General features: G+C 37.9%; 2 protein-coding genes across 2 annotated transcripts; both read left to right on the forward strand.

The window, feature by feature from the left end:
• The first annotated feature begins 1,399 nt into the window (after positions 1-1,399).
• Positions 1,400-1,915, forward strand: LOC147277488 (uncharacterized). The gene has a single exon (XM_086255646.1). It carries the CDS (start codon positions 1,400-1,402, stop codon positions 1,913-1,915), a length of 516 nt encoding a protein of 171 aa, XP_086111772.1.
• A 5,419-nt stretch (positions 1,916-7,334) lies between these two features.
• Positions 7,335-11,808, forward strand: LOC147277489 (polyadenylate-binding protein 3-like). The gene is made up of 7 exons (XM_086253574.1): positions 7,335-7,806; positions 8,664-9,442; positions 9,546-9,623; positions 9,737-9,826; positions 10,466-10,768; positions 10,901-11,113; positions 11,322-11,808. The coding sequence occupies exons 1-7, from the start codon at positions 7,542-7,544 to the stop codon at positions 11,547-11,549; spliced, it is 1,956 nt and encodes a 651-aa protein (XP_086109700.1). The 5' UTR covers positions 7,335-7,541; the 3' UTR covers positions 11,550-11,808.
• Positions 11,809-17,681: the final 5,873 nt, after the last annotated feature.

The raw sequence follows: 17,681 nt of genomic DNA on the forward strand, positions 1-17,681 counted from the left end.
TATTGTCTCTTGAATAGCTAAATTACTTCCAATTTTAGAGATTTTTTACAAAGATAATGTTTGGAGTGAAACCTAAAAAATAAACGGTTCGAATTATGAGATTATTGTAAGAAATTAATGGACTTATGCATTTGTTCTAATAGAACTCAATCCCTTAGCATTGCTTAATAAACAAGCAACAAAACTATTACTTGAGAACAAGACTATAAGTACATTCCAGTTAGGATACTAATCCTATTTGGATAAAGAAGACTCGGTTTACCTATAGGCCTTTTACATAAGCAAAGTTATAATAGATCGAGAATAGGATTTATATATGAGTTACATTAAGATAGGAATTCTAGAATCCCTTGATGGAAGGGACTAGGATTTCTCTGATGCTCTATATAAGTAATAGTCCCTGGTCACACAGAAATCAAGTCATATTCTTAGTTCCATTGTGAGAAAGGCTTTTGGTTTCTTGGATGTGCTGACTAGAAGATTATTGCAGCTTAACTGGTATCAGTTCCCCTACATCATGTCGACATCTAGTTAGGTTTAGCAATTAATGTATTGCTTATTAACACAACAATGATATTTAATAATACTTGAGTTTGTGCAGTACTTGTGTATGTTTACAGACGTTAAAGGAACTAACATGTGGTATCAGAGTCATCATACACAAAACCAAGTTTAAAGTCTATTCATTGTTTTCAGTTTGTCGTTTAATCAAACATAATTGTAAAAATTATGTTTTGCCTGCTACATTTATTTCTTATGCTATAGTTAGTTTCGATTCTGGATAGATATATAATTTTCAGTGTTCAATTTTATATCTCTATTTTTACTCAACTTTATCTGTTAATTCTGTGCATATACTAAAATATGATATTTGTATTTTTATAATGGTTTTGAGTGTAAATTCAATTGTATGTGCAAAGGATTATATTAAAGTAGTAATTATATCCGTTGCAGAATTGTCAAAGTTCTTACAATTCTATTTATGCAAGTGATTTGGAGCTTACTCAAAATTCTCATGATATCAGAAAATACAAATACTCTTGTATTATGAGCACTATGACTAACACCAAAGAATCACCATATTACCAAACAGTAGTCCTAAAATTTTAGGTGTTCTATTTCTTTGGACACTTAAAGAGTGCAGAACTAACATGTTTCAGTCTTCTTATGAGATCAAATTTTCTTTTGTTCTTTTATTTCTGTTAAACAAATTACAGACATAAAATCAAAATAAATGATCTTATAAAATGTTGGAAGCATGATTCATGATTCAAATTCTTTACTGCATGCTCAACGCAAATATGATCATTTAGCCAAAGAACACCTGCAATATAGGGTATATACTTTCACACAAAATATTGTGATCAATTTATAGTGATTTTTGATTTATGCAGCATTCATGAGTTTCTCCAACATTGAGCCACTGAATGGACATAATTTCAAAAAGTGGAAGCAAAACATCGAAATTGTCCTAGGGCTCAATGATTTGGATATGGCACTTAGGAAGAACCAACTAGCTGCACTTACAACAACTAGCTCTGCAGAAGAAAAACTTGAGTTTAAAAAATGGGAGAAAGCAAACAGGATAGCACTACTGATTATCAAAAGGAACATGGCTGATATTTTCAAGGGAGGAATTGATGAGAATGACAGTGCAAAGGCTTATTTTGATTCTATTGGGGAGAAGTACAAGGAATCAGAAAAGGCTGAGACTTGCAATTTGATGGCTGCACTGATAAGAAAGAAGTTTGATGGAGCTGGCAGCGTAAAGGAATATATTATGTCATTGATTGACATTGCAGCAAAGCTAAAAGCTTTGAAAATCCCTATTGTTGACGAATTTATTGTGCATCAAGTGTTAATGTCACTGCCATATCAGTATGAGCACTTAATCTCCATTTACAGTGCTCAGTAGGAAAAGTGGACTCTGAATGAACTCATTGGCATGTGTGTTCAAGAGGAAGAAATGAGCAAGAAAGGAAAGATAGTGGCAGATGTGAACTTTGTGTAGAAGACCAACAATAGTAAGAAAGTTTTCAAAACCAACAAAATGAACTTCTCAAAACCAAAAGGTGTGCCAGATAATGCAAGCAACTCCAAATCCACTCCTGATGGCCTCAAGGCAGTGAAAGCCTCTAAGTCTAAATGTTTTCACTGTCACAAGGCTAGCCATTTTAAGAAAAACTGTGAGAAGTGGAAAGCATGGATGATTAAAAAAGGTAATCCACATTGTTTCTACTTGGAAGTTAATCTTGTTGATTCTCCTATTAATTCCTAGTGGTTAGATACAGGCTCACCCATTCATATTGCAAATTCTTTGCAGGGTATCACAAGAAGGAGAACACCAAGGAAGGATGAAGTCAACATCCGAGTAGGCAATGGAATGTAAGTAGTTGTCAAGGCTATAGGAGTTGCCAGCATTAGATTAGGATATGGTCTTGACTTAGAATTAGATGAGGTTTTTGTTATACCTTCATTAAGGAGGAATTTGGTTTCGGTTGTTAAGTTGGTTAGAAAAAATTATGAATTTATCATTAATAAAGTTGGTTTACAATTTTTTCTCAATTCTTCAATTGTTGGTACTGCTGCACTTGTTAATGATCACTGAAAGTTGGTTTGTGTTGAAAACAATGAAGTGAATGATATTAATGTTTCATCTGCTATCAAGAGAACAAGAAGCAATGAAAAATCATCAGTGTTATGGCACAAACGACTTGCTCATATATCCAAAGAAATGATGCAGATCTTGATTAAAGAAAATCATATTTCAAACCTTGATTTTTCTGATTTTGGAGACTGTGTTGAGTGTATTAAAGGGAAAACAACAAGCTCTAGAAAAACTGGTGCTAACAGAAGTCATGAATTACTTGAAATAATCCACACTGACATTTGTGGACCATTTTCTTGTAAAACAATATGCAAGAACTTCTACTTTATCTTGTTTATTGATGATTTTTCAAGATATTGCACCTTGTACCTTATTTTCGAAAAGTCACAGACACTTGATTTTTTCAAGATTTTTAAATTAAAAGCAGAAAAACAACTTGGCAAGCAAATAAAAATTGTTAGGTCTGATCAAGGAAGAGAATTCTATGGCAAGTACAGTGAAGCAGGACAAAGTATGAGACCTTTTGCTAAGTATTTATAGGAAAATGGTTTTCAAACACAGTATACAACACTAGGCACTCCACAGCAAAATGGAGTTGCTGAAAGGAGGAATAGAACCCTCATGGAGATGGTAAGATGCATAATGTGCACTACTGAACTTCCTAAATTCCTATGGGGAGAAGCCTAAAAAACTGCTAATTATGTGACCAACAGAGCTCCAAGTAAGATAATCGACAAAACTCCTTTTGAGCTTTGGACATGAAGAAAACCAGGTTTGCTACACTTACATGTATGGGGCTACAAAGCAGAAGCAAGGTTATACAATCTAGATCAGAAAAAGTTAGATGCCAGGATAACAAGTGGTTTCTTTATTGGATACCTCGAAAAATCCAAGAGATACAGATTCTTTTGTCCATCAAATTCTACTAGAATATTAGAAACCAATATTGCAAAATTTATAGAAGAAGCAACCTCAATAGGTGAATATGCAGTGGGAGATTTTGAATTAGAAGAGTTTGAGAGTGACCAACAACTACATAATGCTTGCTTACCATTTTCAGATCAAAACTTTTTGATACCTGCACTTCAGACTATCTTAGAACCACAAGTTGCAGTTGAGACTGAAACAGCTCAAATTGAACCATAAATTCAAGTAAATACACAACTAATTGTCAACGAAACTAAGCAACACTTTGAGGAAGTTCCTAAAAGGCAGTCTACTAGGCAAAGGAAACCAGCCTTATTAGAGGATGGTGTACTCTATTTACAAGAAATCGATTTTGATGTAGGAGAAGAAACTGATCCTAGAAACTTCACATAAGCAATGAGCAATGCAAACTCTCTTAAGTACGTGGCAGGAAGCAATGGAAGCTGAGTTAAATTCGATTGAGGTAAATCAAGTGTGGGAATTAACTGAAGTACCAAAAGAATTTAAACCAATTGGCTGCAAATGGATATTTAAAACAAAGAAAATCCAGATTGAAGCATAGAAAGACATAAAGCAAGGTTGATGGCAAAAAGGTTCACTCAAAAGGAAGAGATAGATTACACTAAGTCATTTTCTCCAGTCTCAAGTAAGGATGCTTTTAGAATCATTATGGCTTTAGTGACACACTTTGACATGGAGCTGCACCAGATGGATGTTAAAACTGTGTTTCTGAATAGGGAGTTGGAAGAAGAAATATACATGACTAAACCTGAAGGTTTTGTAAAGGATGGACATAATCATCTTGCTTGTAAATTGAGAAAGACCATTTATGAACTCAAACAAGCATCAAGATAGTGGTATGTCAAGTTTGATTCAGTAATCACAACATTTGGTTTTCAGGAAAATTCTGCAGATGAATGTATATATCTCAAGGTTAGTGAGAGTGATTTTATCTTCCTAGTTCTCTATGTAGACCATATCCTACTGGCCAGCATCAATAAGAAACTCCAATATGAAACTAAAGACTTCTTATCAAACAATTTTGAGTGAAGGATCTTGGTGAGGCATTTGATGTCCTTGGGATAGAGATCAAGAAAGATAGAAAGAATTTTCTGTTGGGATTGTCACCGCAAGCTTACATTCAACTAGTTCTTAAAAGATTTGACATGGTGAATTGTAAATTAGAAGATTCACCAATGTTGAAAGGGGACAAATTTAGCAAGAAACAATGTCCCACAAATGAAAAAGAAATTTTGTTCATGAAAAATAAACCTTATGCATCATTGGTTGGGTCCATAATGTACGCTCAGCTTTGTACCAAACATGACTTGGCTTTCGCAGTTGGTATGTTGGGAAGGTATCAGATAAATCTAGGACAAGCTGACTGGATTGCAGGGAAAAAAGTGCTCAGATATTTAAAAAGGACAAAGGATCATATGTTGGTATTCAGAAACGTAAAAGATTTAGAGTTAATTGGATATTCGAATTCAGACTTTGCAAGATGTGTGGATAGTTTAAAATCCACAACAGGATATGTTTTCATGTTTGGAAGAGCAGTTGTCTCGTGGAAGAGTGTAAAACAAACATTAACCACAACATCTACTATGCAGGCTGAGTATGTGGCAGTGTATGAAGCAGCAACACATGCCATTTGGTTGAAAAGTTTTATGCAGGAAACAAGAATGATCAAGTTAGTATCTATGAATGATCAAGTCAGTATCTAATCTTATAAGGATTTTCTGTGATAACAGTGGGGCAGTCAGTTTCTCTAAGAATGATAAAAGAACATCCAAGTCTAAGCATATTGGGACAAAGTTTTTGATGGTCAGAGAGAATGCCAGAGCAGGAGAGTTGCAGATCGAGTATGTGAACACTCAAGAACAGTTGGCAGATCCTTTTATTAAAGCCTTAGTAGTTGGAATTTTCAAACAATATGTGACCGATAGGGGAGTATTGGAGAATTTAAATGTAGCAATTCAGTGGGAGTTTTAGGTATAGTGGGAGCATCTAAAAGTTTTCTTTTAATAATTAAAGTCAGTATGATGGTTGATTTTCTGCATTGTTGTAAATGCAGAACAATAAGTGTCATTGGTTCATTTTTAGTTAATGAACATTTAAGTCAACTTCGTTGTGTTATGATTGAACTAGTATAATCATGATTTTAGTTCTTGCCAGTTCAATTTTAATGCTTACATATAATTATTCATTTCTGTTAAAGTTCTAACAGTATGTATGTTTACTAGTGTAATTTTCTATAGACTACAGATAATGACATTGTTATTCAGGTTATACCATATATGTATGATAAGAGCATAATCTTTTTACATATGCATATAGTTATCTTGCTATTGAGTTTCGAAGATGTTGTATTAAGGAAAACAATATCATATGGGAGGACCAAGTTTACAAGTTGAGATACAACTAAGGCACTGGTATCTTGTAAACTAAATTTTATGCCTTGCTGATGACTTTGTCAGGTACAATTGTGAATATCAGTGATTGTAAGGAGTTTGAGCATTATAATAGTTCTGTTACACCTTGTAGTATGATGTTTGACATTGTGTTTTGACATAGTTGAATTGAGTCTAGTTTTGTAAATAATTCGAGCGCTACTGCAGATTACTTGCAATAATGAGCGAGCATGTTGGTTAAGAACAATGCTTGTTCAAGTGGGAGAATGTAAAAAATTAATGGACTTATGCATTTGTTCTAATAGAACTCAATCCCTTACCATTGCTTAATAAACAAGCAAAAAAATTATTACTTGAGAACAGGACTATAAGTACATTCCCGTTAGGATACTAATCCTATTTGGATAAAGAATACTCGGGTACCTATAGGTCTTTTACATAAGCAAAGTTATATTAGAGAATAGGATTTATATATGAGTTACATTAACATATGAATTCTAGAATCCCTTGATGGAAGGGACTAGGATTTCTCTGATGCTCTATATAAATAATAGTCCTTAGTCACACAGAAGTCAAGTCATATTCTTAGTTCCATTGTGAGAAAGGTTTTTGGTTTTTTGGCTGTGCTGACTGAAAGATTATTGCTACTCAACTAGTATCAGTTCCCCTGCATCATGTCGACATCTTGTTAGATTTAGCAATTAATGTATTGCTTATTAACACAACAATTTTATTTAATAATACTTGAATTTGTGCAGTATTTGTGTATGTTTTATGTTAAAGGAACTAACAATTATATCGTGCGATGAGGTTAAAATGATGGTTAATTTTGTATTAATTTACTAACTAGTTAATTTTAGAGCATTTTTAATTTTTACATATATAAAATTTTAATAAAGAATAAAAGATAGGGTGAGTGAGAAAATAAGAAAAGAGAAAATCAACACAAAAAACAATATTTGTGCATGCATCCATCCGTCATTCCGTCCCTGCGTGAAAGTACTAGCGACAAAGTTAAAACAAAAAAAAATGTAAAATATAGTTTTTCCAAACACGGTGTCCAGGAAAAGAGGAATAAGGAGTACCGAAAAGCAACAAGCTATGCCAAAAAAGCATTATAAAAGTAAGTAAGCCACGTGTCCACTACCCCACTAGACGCGTAACCAACAAAAGTGTGCCGAAAAGCACAGCCACCTCCCGCATGAGAGACACTACGACATCGGATGCCAAGTCATCACCCACACGTGCGCTTCACTTCCTTAAACGCTACGAACTCAAAACGCACCGTTTCGCTTCCCTCACTCTCTCTCCCTCTCAGTATATAAGCCTCTCTTCGTCTCCACTGCATCCTTCTCTCCCTCCTCTCTCTTTCAGAGAAAGAAGAAAAAAGGAAATATAAAAAAAAAATAAAAACCACCCCGAAAATAAAATTTCCATATATTTTTTTTTTCAAAAATTAAATTCATTACCATTTATAGAGCAAGAGAAACCCTACTCATCACTCTAAATAGCGTCGATCACAAACCCTAACCCTATCCCAATTTTTTTGAAAATTTGTTCCCAAATTTTTTTATTTATTCGATTTATTTTTTGCAATGGCGTCGGTGGTATCGGCTCAGGTGGCTCAACCGGTTGCTACGGCGGCGCAACAGCAGCTGGTTGCGTCTCAGGCTCCGGCGCCGGCGGGGTTCGGCAATTCGTCGCTGTACGTGGGCGATCTCGACCCCACTGTGAACGAAGGGCAGCTCTACGATCTGTTCAGCCAAGTGGCTCCCGTTGCCTCCATTAGGGTTTGTAGGGATCAGAGCCGCATGCAATCGCTTGGCTATGCCTATGTCAATTACAACAACCCACAGGATGGTCTGTGCTTTCTCCATAATCGCCATGCTTGCTTGCTTTTGATCAATCCATCATGTGTGTGTGTGTGTGTTTGTTTTCTGGGTTGTGATTTTGAGAATGTATTTGATTTACACAATGCGATGTGTTCTGTTTTTTGGATTTTGTATTTTTTGGTATTTGGTGAATCTGATTGTTTGCATTTTATTAAATGTGATGTGGGATTATTTTATAGTAAAATAATTTTTCTCTGCGATTTTGGTGGTGGAAGATTCTGTGATCGCATTGTTTATTGTTTATGTTGGTCATTAAAAAATTCCAACTTTTATAATATGTTCTATTGTATATGCCCCACTAGTAGAGAAAGCTTTGCTGAAAAGAGTTAATAGAGAAAAACAGAGTGATTGAATTTTCCATAAAATTATTGAATTGATTCTGAAGCTGTTGTGGACTTAATATTGTCAATAAAACTATCGATGTTTTTAATATCGACCATTAAAAAAAAATATTTATTATTATAATTTCTGCAATGTTTTACCTTTATTTGGTTTCAAGTTTGCGGCATCTGCCTCATTTCTGCAATGTTTCACTTTTAATTTATTTTTTTATAACTCTGCAATGGACTAAATTGGCCTCTAACTTTAATGTACTGGGTTTAGGGAATGTTGGCAAATCATTAATATTTGGTGGCTTATAATGTATGGAATTTACTGAGTGTGTCCGTGCAAGCACATTTATATAGTGAATTATAAAATTGAGAATTGAAAACTTAGCAAATAGCTTTAGCAAGTGCAGTAGTTGTTATGTTTCTTTCTGCAAGCTATAAAATTTGTGCTTGGTCAAGTCCTTTTAGGACTCTGATTAAGATTTTTATCTTGCAGCTGCTAACGCCCTGGAGATTTTGAATTTTACTCCTATCAATGGGAAACCGATTAGGATTATGTTCTCTCATCGTGATCCGAGTATTCGGAAGAGTGGATATGCCAATGTCTTCATCAAGAACCTTGACACAACGATTGACAACAAGGCGTTGCTTGACACTTTTGCTGCCTTTGGGGCCGTACTTTCTTGCAAGGTCGCAACTGATGGCAACGGTCAATCGAAAGGGTATGGGTTTGTACAGTATGACAATGAGGAATCTGCTCAGAATGCAATCAAACGTCTGAATGGCATGCTGATAAATGATAAAAAGGTTTATGTTGGACTTTTTGTTCGAGGCCAGGAAAGGAATCGGCCAAATGGATCACCAAAGTTCACTAATGTTTATGTGAAGAATTTTTTGGAGACAACTACAGATGAGGACCTTAAGAAACTTTTTGGCACTTATGGTACCATCACTAGTGCAGTTGTTATGAGGGATGCAAATGGAAAGTCTAGATGCTTTGGTTTTGTTAACTTCCAGAGCCCAGATGCAGCTGCTGCTGCAGTTGATAAGTTGAATGGGACCACATTTAGTGATGACAAGGTCTTGTTTGTTGGGAGGGCTCAAAGGAAATCAGAGAGGGAGGCAGAGTTGAGGGCTAAGTTTGAACAGGAAAGACTCGGTAGATTTGAAAAGCTACAAGGTGCTAATTTATATCTGAAAAATCTTGATGACACTGTAAATGATGAAAAACTGAAGGAGCTATTCTCTGAATTTGGAACAATAACATCATGCAAGGTATATTTTGACTTGTCTGTTTGTCTCCTTAGTGGGTCCTTTTTAAAGGTAAGCTATATTTATTATTTGTAAGCAGTGTTAATTTCTTTGTTTTCTTTTGAAGGTCATGCTTGATCATCAAGGGCTGAGCAAGGGATCTGGGTTTATTGCTTTTTCTACTCCAGAGGAAGCTAATAAAGCTGTAAGCTATTTTATCTGTTGAATTCTTGGCAGATCCAAAATTGCATCTTTTCTCCCCCTCGGTTTTTGTGTAATGTATGCATGAATTACTTTTCTATTTTTTCCCTTCTTCAGTTGAGTGAAATGAATGGTAAGATGATTGGACGGAAGCCTCTTTATGTTGCTGTGGCCCAACGCAAAGAAGAGCGAAAGGCTCGATTACAGGTAGTTTTCTTCATTGCTTCTACCTATTTTCTCTTTGGAAACTTTAATCATTTTGAAATGTAAAATTATACCTGTAGCTTCTCATGTGCGGATAAGAATTTATCATATATGATATTTCTTACTAAAGGGATCTAGATAGTACTGGTTCTACTTCACACGCCTTCATATATGTATTTCTCTGCTTTTATCATTGCTAGGATCCATTAGTGCTTGTCATACTTGGATTGCTGATCACCAAATTAATTAAATAGACAATTATAATTTTAAGGCTTTTGACTATTAGGAAAAAGAGGTGTCTGTATTTACATGTTGAGTCTGATGGTATCTTAAATGGAACTTTTGCATTGCAGAAAGTGTTGGTTTACGTTTTGTAACTGGTTAATTCCAATTTTTAGTTCAGAGTACAAACTTTGCCGTCCTATTTTTAGCTGTATTGGTCAGGTCTAGAAGTTTGTTGATAAGTCCAAGTATCCTAGTTAACATTTTTTTTCTACCAGCTTTGGTGAACTTGGATATTGGTCAGTCTGCACAGGTTCTCTTTTTATTTTGCTTCTAATGATGAACAGAAGCCTTTGTTATCGCTCATTGTCATTATCCCAATGAAACATTACAAATGGTGACCTTACTCATTTGTTTCAGGCACGTTTTGCCCAAATCCGAGCGCCAGGTGCAATGACACCTTTGCCATCGGGAATTCCTGGATTTCATCCTGGGGCACCTAGACTTGCCCCTCAGCAGCTGTATTTTGGTCAGGGTACTCCTGGCCTTCTACCCCCTCAGCCTGCAGGTTATGGCTTCCAGCAGCAGCTCTTGCCTGGGATGCGCCCAGGTGTTGCTCCAAACTTCATTATGCCATACCACCTTCAGAGGCAAGGTCAACCTGGGCAGCGGATGGGTGTACGGCGAGGTGGGAACATCCAACAGGTGCAGCAGCAGCAGCAGGTGCAATAATTTTCTGATTTAACTAACAAATTTTCTTTTCACTCTACCTCTGTTGCCTGTGCTCATCAGATCACATGCTTATACTATTAATGATATGACCACTGATATTTTCCCACTCATACCTTATTTCAGTTACTGCACCGTAACTCCAATCAAGGCTTGAGATACATGGGTAACGCACGGAATGGAGTGGACCCATCTGTGACTCCTCAAGGTCTTGTGGGTCCAAGGATGCCTTTGCCCTTTGACGGTTCAGGGATGCCTGTGACTCCTAATGAAATGCAGCGTTCTGGGCCGGTGCCAATGTCCACACTTGCTTCTGCTACCCCAGAGGAGCAGCGTTCGGTATGTTCTTTGTCCCTCCTTTTTTATTATGCCTGCAACTTCTGTTCATATTCCATGATTCAGGCTAGTGCCTTTTCTTATGATTGTAATATAAATTCTTCCATTCCGAAAATGTTGAGATATAATTTGTGCTTTTATTCTGGACTTCTAGAGGGAAATGAGGGCACAATAACATTATAATTTGTTATTATTGTTCTTACAATTGCAGATGCTGGGTGAGCAGCTATATCCACTTGTTGAGCGTATTATTGAGCCGGAGCACGTGGGTAAGGTGACTGGGATGTTGCTGGAAATGGACCAGACGGAGGTTCTCCATCTCATTGAGTCTCCGGACGCTCTAAAGGATAAGGCAGCTGAGGCAATGGATGTCCTCCATAAAGCAGTGTCAAAGACTGAAGTTACTGATCGGCTTGGTGCATTGGATCTGAATGAGTGAATCTCTCCTTATTCATCTCCATTTTTACTGGCCTAAATGACTTGTCATTGCTCGTGGGATTTTTTGAAGAATATTACTAGGACCTGGTTTATTTTGCAGGGTTTCATGTGGCAACTGAATTGCCAAATCTTTTTAGGCTTCTGACTTTGCATGGAGGGATTCAAAGACCTAAGAGTGCTAGGATTTTTGCCAGTATCTTTTGTTTTCTTAGACCTAATTATTATGACACTTTTTAGGATTTTGGTGGATTATTTTTTAATCTCTCTCTCTCTCTCTCATTATTCATTATTTATTTTTTATTTTTTTGGTACTAACTCATTATTCATTATTCATTGTGTTTGGTTGTCCTATTTGATCCTGTGTAGTCAAATGAAGTACTAACTTTATGTTTTGTTAACCAAGCTTTAATTATACTTGGAACAAAACCATGTTCCTTGCCCTGTCCTCATATTCGTTTCCTCCCTGAAAACAAAATGCTTACCATTGACTTGAACATTTGGATCCACCTTGAAATCTGTTTTCAGTATATATGTTTTGGGAGTGGAAATTTTTGAAATTCTTATTTGTACTTAATGTTTTTCTTTGGCCACTCCTATGAATTCCCATCACCATGACACCTTTGTCTCAGCACCTCTAATGTGTCATGAAGGGCTTCTGCCACGAAGCTGTTCATGTCACTTGTACAAGAATTTCCCATTTCTAATGATGTCTCGAATTAAAGAGTGGAAGAAAAGCATATACCAGAAACGGATATAATACAATTGTTGGCAATTGTCTTTTAGATTTTGTGGATCCATATTTGACCTCCATCTATCTGCACTTTTTTGCAAGTCACCTTTAGTCACGTAACCATGCCATTTGGAAGTTCTTGTAAATGCAGTTCAATTATGCACGCCAAACGAGTCATTAAGTGTAATCTTTAACAAGAGAGATTTAATTTGGGACCTCTTTCTTTGTTTGGTTACATCGGAGAGAATGGACCTAGCCTAATCCAGTCATATCTCACCCACCCTCACCACTTGGGTTAACCTCTAAAGGCTTAGTTTGTAACCTCTTTCAACAAGTTAATTACAAGTAATCCCATAGAAGATCCATGTACTTGATCTTGGCATTCCTCTTAGAGAAAACTGGTCAACCACTTACATCATATGTGCCTGAAAATTTCAACATAAATAATAGTTAAGGAATGATGTAGGACAACTTTGGTCAAAATAATAATTTTGTTTCTTTATTAATTTTGGAATAAATCTAATTTTTGGGTTCCTTTTTCTAATTAGGATTAGTATTAGTTTGGGAATAATTTTCACACTCCTATTTTGTACACTTGCAGTACAAAGTTGGAGTGTGAAAATCATCACCCTTTTAATTAGTAATTTATCTTTTATGTATGTTTGTAGGAATAGGGTTTGAATTAGTTTCCTTTGTTAATTAGGCTTTTCCTAGTAAGAATAGCGTTTGGAGCCTATATAAAAGCATAGTTTTTGTGTATCTAATTGTCTTTCAGTCTTTAAATATAATTTTTGAGACTTTTTTCAATCTGCTGGATTTCAGTTTTCTTGGGTTTAAATTTTAGGCTTATTCGCGCCAATGCCCCCTGAAAGTAACTTCGATTTTTAATTTGCCCCCTGAATCTTCATTCCTCCCACTTCCCCCCCCCCCCCCCCGAACTTTACAAAATACTATATTCCGTCATGTCCGTCTATAGATCCGTCAAAGCAGCTGACGTGGCGCTTACGTGGAGGGGCAATTAGGTCTTTTATCTGATGCAAAGCTGAATCAAACCCATGTGGAGGGGCAATTAGGTCTTTTCCGCTGCATAAGCAAAACTTAAAAATTTAAAAAAAAAATAAAAGAAAAAAAAAACCCTCTACCCAGCCCCCACCCAGGCCAGCCCCTTCTCCTCCCCCACCCCTCCCCTCCCCCCGACCCTGTCGCACCCCTCTCCCACCCAAACCTCCTCTCTCTCAAAAACCACAACTGTTTTCTCTCTAGAAACCTCACCCTCCTCCACTTTCTCTTTCCATCGCACAAAAAAATTTGAAATCGAAAGAAAGAGAGCTCAAAATCTGAAAATCATAGGAATGGCCCAGAGGACGGAGAATGAAGAGACGAAGATCCAGCTCGTTTCAGTTCGAAGGTCCAGCGGCGGCGGAGATCGGTAGTCACAAAACGGCAGCATTAGAGAGCTCAAGATTGGACGAATCAGCGGGTAGTGAACCGGTGCTATGGATTTGAGTCTTCTGCTTCACCCGCAACCACTTCCGCCCACTACGCCTCCATCTCCGACGACAATCTCCCCGCGGAGCTCTTCCCCCAGTACACCATAATCAAGTACGACTCGGCTTTCGAAAAACCCACCTCGTCTCTGGTCTTCATCTCTGTCGTCGACACGTGTATGATCAAGGAGGAGCTCTTGTTTTTCAAGTCGGCTTTGTCTCAGGCTCTGGGTCTCCTCCCCGATCACTCTCTCGGCGGCAATTAGGTCCTGGATCAAACCCATGTGGGTGTGAAGTCCATGATTGGAGAGAGACTGCCCGGGGAGAATCGGATCCTGAACGTGGACCGCGAAGAAGACGAATGTGATGGGGATGTGCAAACTGGGTGGGTTCGTGATTTGGGTTAATGGGTAGTCTGCGGCAGGACTGGGGTGGTGGGTTTGCTGTTGGGATGGGTCTTGAGGCAGGACAGCACCATGAGTTTTCAAGTGAGACAATGGTTGGCGGGTCGAGTTTACGGGTCGGGTGGCCAGTAGGGTTGGCGGAGAGTCCTAAATATCTGCCTTTTTTTGTTAGTATTTAGAGAGAGAGAGAGAAAAAAAAAGTTGGGGATTTTGGGGTTTTCAGCTTTCTTTTCTTGATGAGTCCGCTGCTGCTGAGGAGCTTTGGAAGTGTCAGAATAAAAAAGGGGTGGGGAGGGAGGAGGGCATGAGGAGCCCAGATAGGAGTCGACCGGAGGTCGGCAACTTCCATAATCGGCGACTTACCCGAAGGTGCTGCTGGGTGGGGTGGTGCGTCGGAAAGAGGAGTTGCTGGTGGTGGGCCAACGGCTAGGTTTGAAGGCTGGGATATTTAAAGGAAGTTTCAAAAGGAAGAGGAAGAGAGAGAGAGAGAGAGAGAGTGAGAGAGAGATATTCAAAGGGGTCCACTTAATGCTGATGTGGAGCTAATTTGGCATCTTGTCAGTCCGATTCAGCTTTGTATCAGGTAAAAGACCTAATTGTCCTTCCACGTAAGCGCCACGTCAGCTGTTTTGACGGATCCATAGACGGACATGACAGAATATAGTATTTTGTAAAATTCGGGGGGCAAAATGGGAGGAATGAAGTTTCAGGAAGCAAATTGAAAATCGAAGTTATTTTCAGAGGGCATTAGCGTAAATAAGCCTAAGTTTTATACATTTGTCTTCAAATTTTTTTTAGTTTCTTGCTACGTATGTCAATTGGTATTAGAGTAAGGGTTTTGCTTTTTCCAATGACAAACAACGAAGGAAGGATTGAAAACTTGGACGACATTGGTCGTGCAGTTTCAACAATCAAGTCAACACTGGTTGAGTTGCGTGAACAAGCTAATCAGACTGAGGCTTTCATGAATCGCATGGAGATGCATATGACACAAACTATAAGGAGGTTTCATGAATTGAGTCTTGGAATTGTGAGGCTTGAGCAGCAAGGCAATGGAAGGCGACCTAGTAGGTTTCCCCGATTTGCTCAAGGACTAAAAGTATCTAACAGGCGCAATAACAACACCAACAACAATCACCAACAAGGGCCTCTTGATGATTACTATCGTAAGAAGGCTGAAATTCCTTCATTCAAAGATAATTTAAAGGTGGACTGACAGGACCGCCCCCGGATTCCACCCTGAAATCCGGAGAGATCCTGCGGGAATCCAAATTCAAGGAAAATTCTACCGAAAATTCGGCAGAACCTCCTCTGAAAATGGACTAACCCAGAAGTTCCAAAACCTGTTAAAAAGCACTTCTAAACCACAACCACCTCTACCACAAGTAATACATAAGATCTCAAGCTCACCACAAGTAATACAACTCTAATCAGAGCATATCTACTCCTCTATACAATTATATATCATTTTATTTATTTCAATGGAAACCTTAAATCCTAATATATCTATCACTGGGGACGAGAACTCGAATGCCTCGACGTGGTACGGTCCGACTCGATGATCGCTACTACCTGGGGGGAAAACATCAAAAACAAAATGTGAGAAAAACTCTCAGTGAGTGTACAAAATAAACTTCAAAACCTTTCATTTGAGAGCCATTTTATAAAACTGCTCGGGCTGAAAATATCCAATTTTGAACTGAAAATGAATATTAATTGAAAACATTTTTTTGTAATGAACTCTTTCACAATTTATCCAATACCTTACACCATCAACATCATTCCAACAGAAAGTTTCTATATAACAACTTCAACTTTGAAATTCCTTTTTGAATATGGGAAATAAAGAGAAGTAAAAGAAATTCTGTATCTTATAAGATTTCTAGCTAAAACCTCTTTTGAGTCTTGAACTGATAAAAAAATAACTAAAAATATTTTTATCTTATAAAGTTTTTAGTAAAAACGTTGGCCATATAAGTACCCATTTGACGGGCTCCACATTGGTACCGTACAAGACAGTCGCACCAAGTGGACCGTCTTCATAACCTTTCACCCGCACCGTCGCAACGCCGTCATGCGAGTGGACTTAGGGTGTCCCTTGTATCGTCGAATCGCCGTCACACAAGTGGACATACGGCAGCCCTTGTACTGTCGAATCGCCGTTGTACAATAAGCCAAAGTGTCATACGTGCACGTAAATTGCCCCTCCACCCGCACCGTCGCAACGCGGTCATGCGAGTGGACTTAGGGTGTCCCTTGTACCGTCGAATCGCCGTCATACAAGTGGACATACGGTGGCTCTTGTACCGTCGAATCGCCGTCGTACAATAAGCCAAATGTCGTACATGCACGTAGACTACCCCCAAAGGGCGAGGCATCCCGGCACACGGCCCAAAGCCTATGTGTGTGCCGTGATGGGTCCCAAAGACCTATCTGTATTTATACCTGTGGGTGAGGGTACTTATATGACGATTTAGAAATCGCTCTTCCACTTTCTAAAACCATTCTTGTAAATAGATAAAATCAACGATTTCTTAAGCTCTTCACATCCTCAAATCATGCAATTAATAAATCGTCTCGAAATAGTATAGCTCTTAAAACCATAAGCCTTTTAATATCAACCAATTTCCAAATCGTTAACTATTACCCTCAACCACAATCATCCAAAATCATTAACATCACCAATTCAACCATGGCAATTCACAAAGATATAATTGAATGACTCAGCAACAAATCAATAAGTATTCCCTTATAAAGTTAATAACATCAGGGCATTATCAATCAAATGGGCAATCCATAGCAACCCATATAGTGCACACAGCCCAAAAGCATTATCAATTAATCTTGTAAAGCATAATCCAATACCCAAATAATCTCAAAGAAGTTATTTTCTCAATTTAACAACAAGTATCCATTATGCATTACCAACAACGCCTGTAATCTAAAACACCGACATCATAACCAAAACAGCATCAGTTCAATCAATAACCAAATTCCACGCACACCAAAATTCACATCAATGCATTCCACAGTAACAGTAATTTATAAGAGTAATACTTATACTCAATTGAAAACAACTAAACATAAATATTCATAATTAATGCTCTTTCACGACACCATTGCTCGGATACCAAATCCGGCAGTATAACGACATCGGGAATGAGATTTCCTGAGCCTGTATACCTGTTAAGACCAGACAACCAACAATTCGATATACAGGGTTCACAATTTGGCCGTTTAGCAGCCGAAATAGGTGGTAACCACCACGCACGGTGGCTGCCCGGCCCCTAACAACATGCAAACACTTACCGATACGCAAACAGACCCTAAAATTGGCCTCTGGATGTCCTGGGGAGGCTGATTGACAAGGAAGACCGCTCGACCCGCCACCACCAGTGGCGGAGCTGGCGGTGGCAGCAGCAAAACATCACCTCGACAGAAAATTTCAATCCAAAACAAGCCCAAATTCAGTCCAACAATTTACAAGCAACAAATAAAAGGATTTAGGACAG

Source organism: Dryas octopetala, chromosome 8, assembly GCF_963921425.1.
Source record: "Dryas octopetala chromosome 8, drDryOcto1.1, whole genome shotgun sequence".
Taxonomy (NCBI): domain Eukaryota; kingdom Viridiplantae; phylum Streptophyta; class Magnoliopsida; order Rosales; family Rosaceae; genus Dryas; species Dryas octopetala.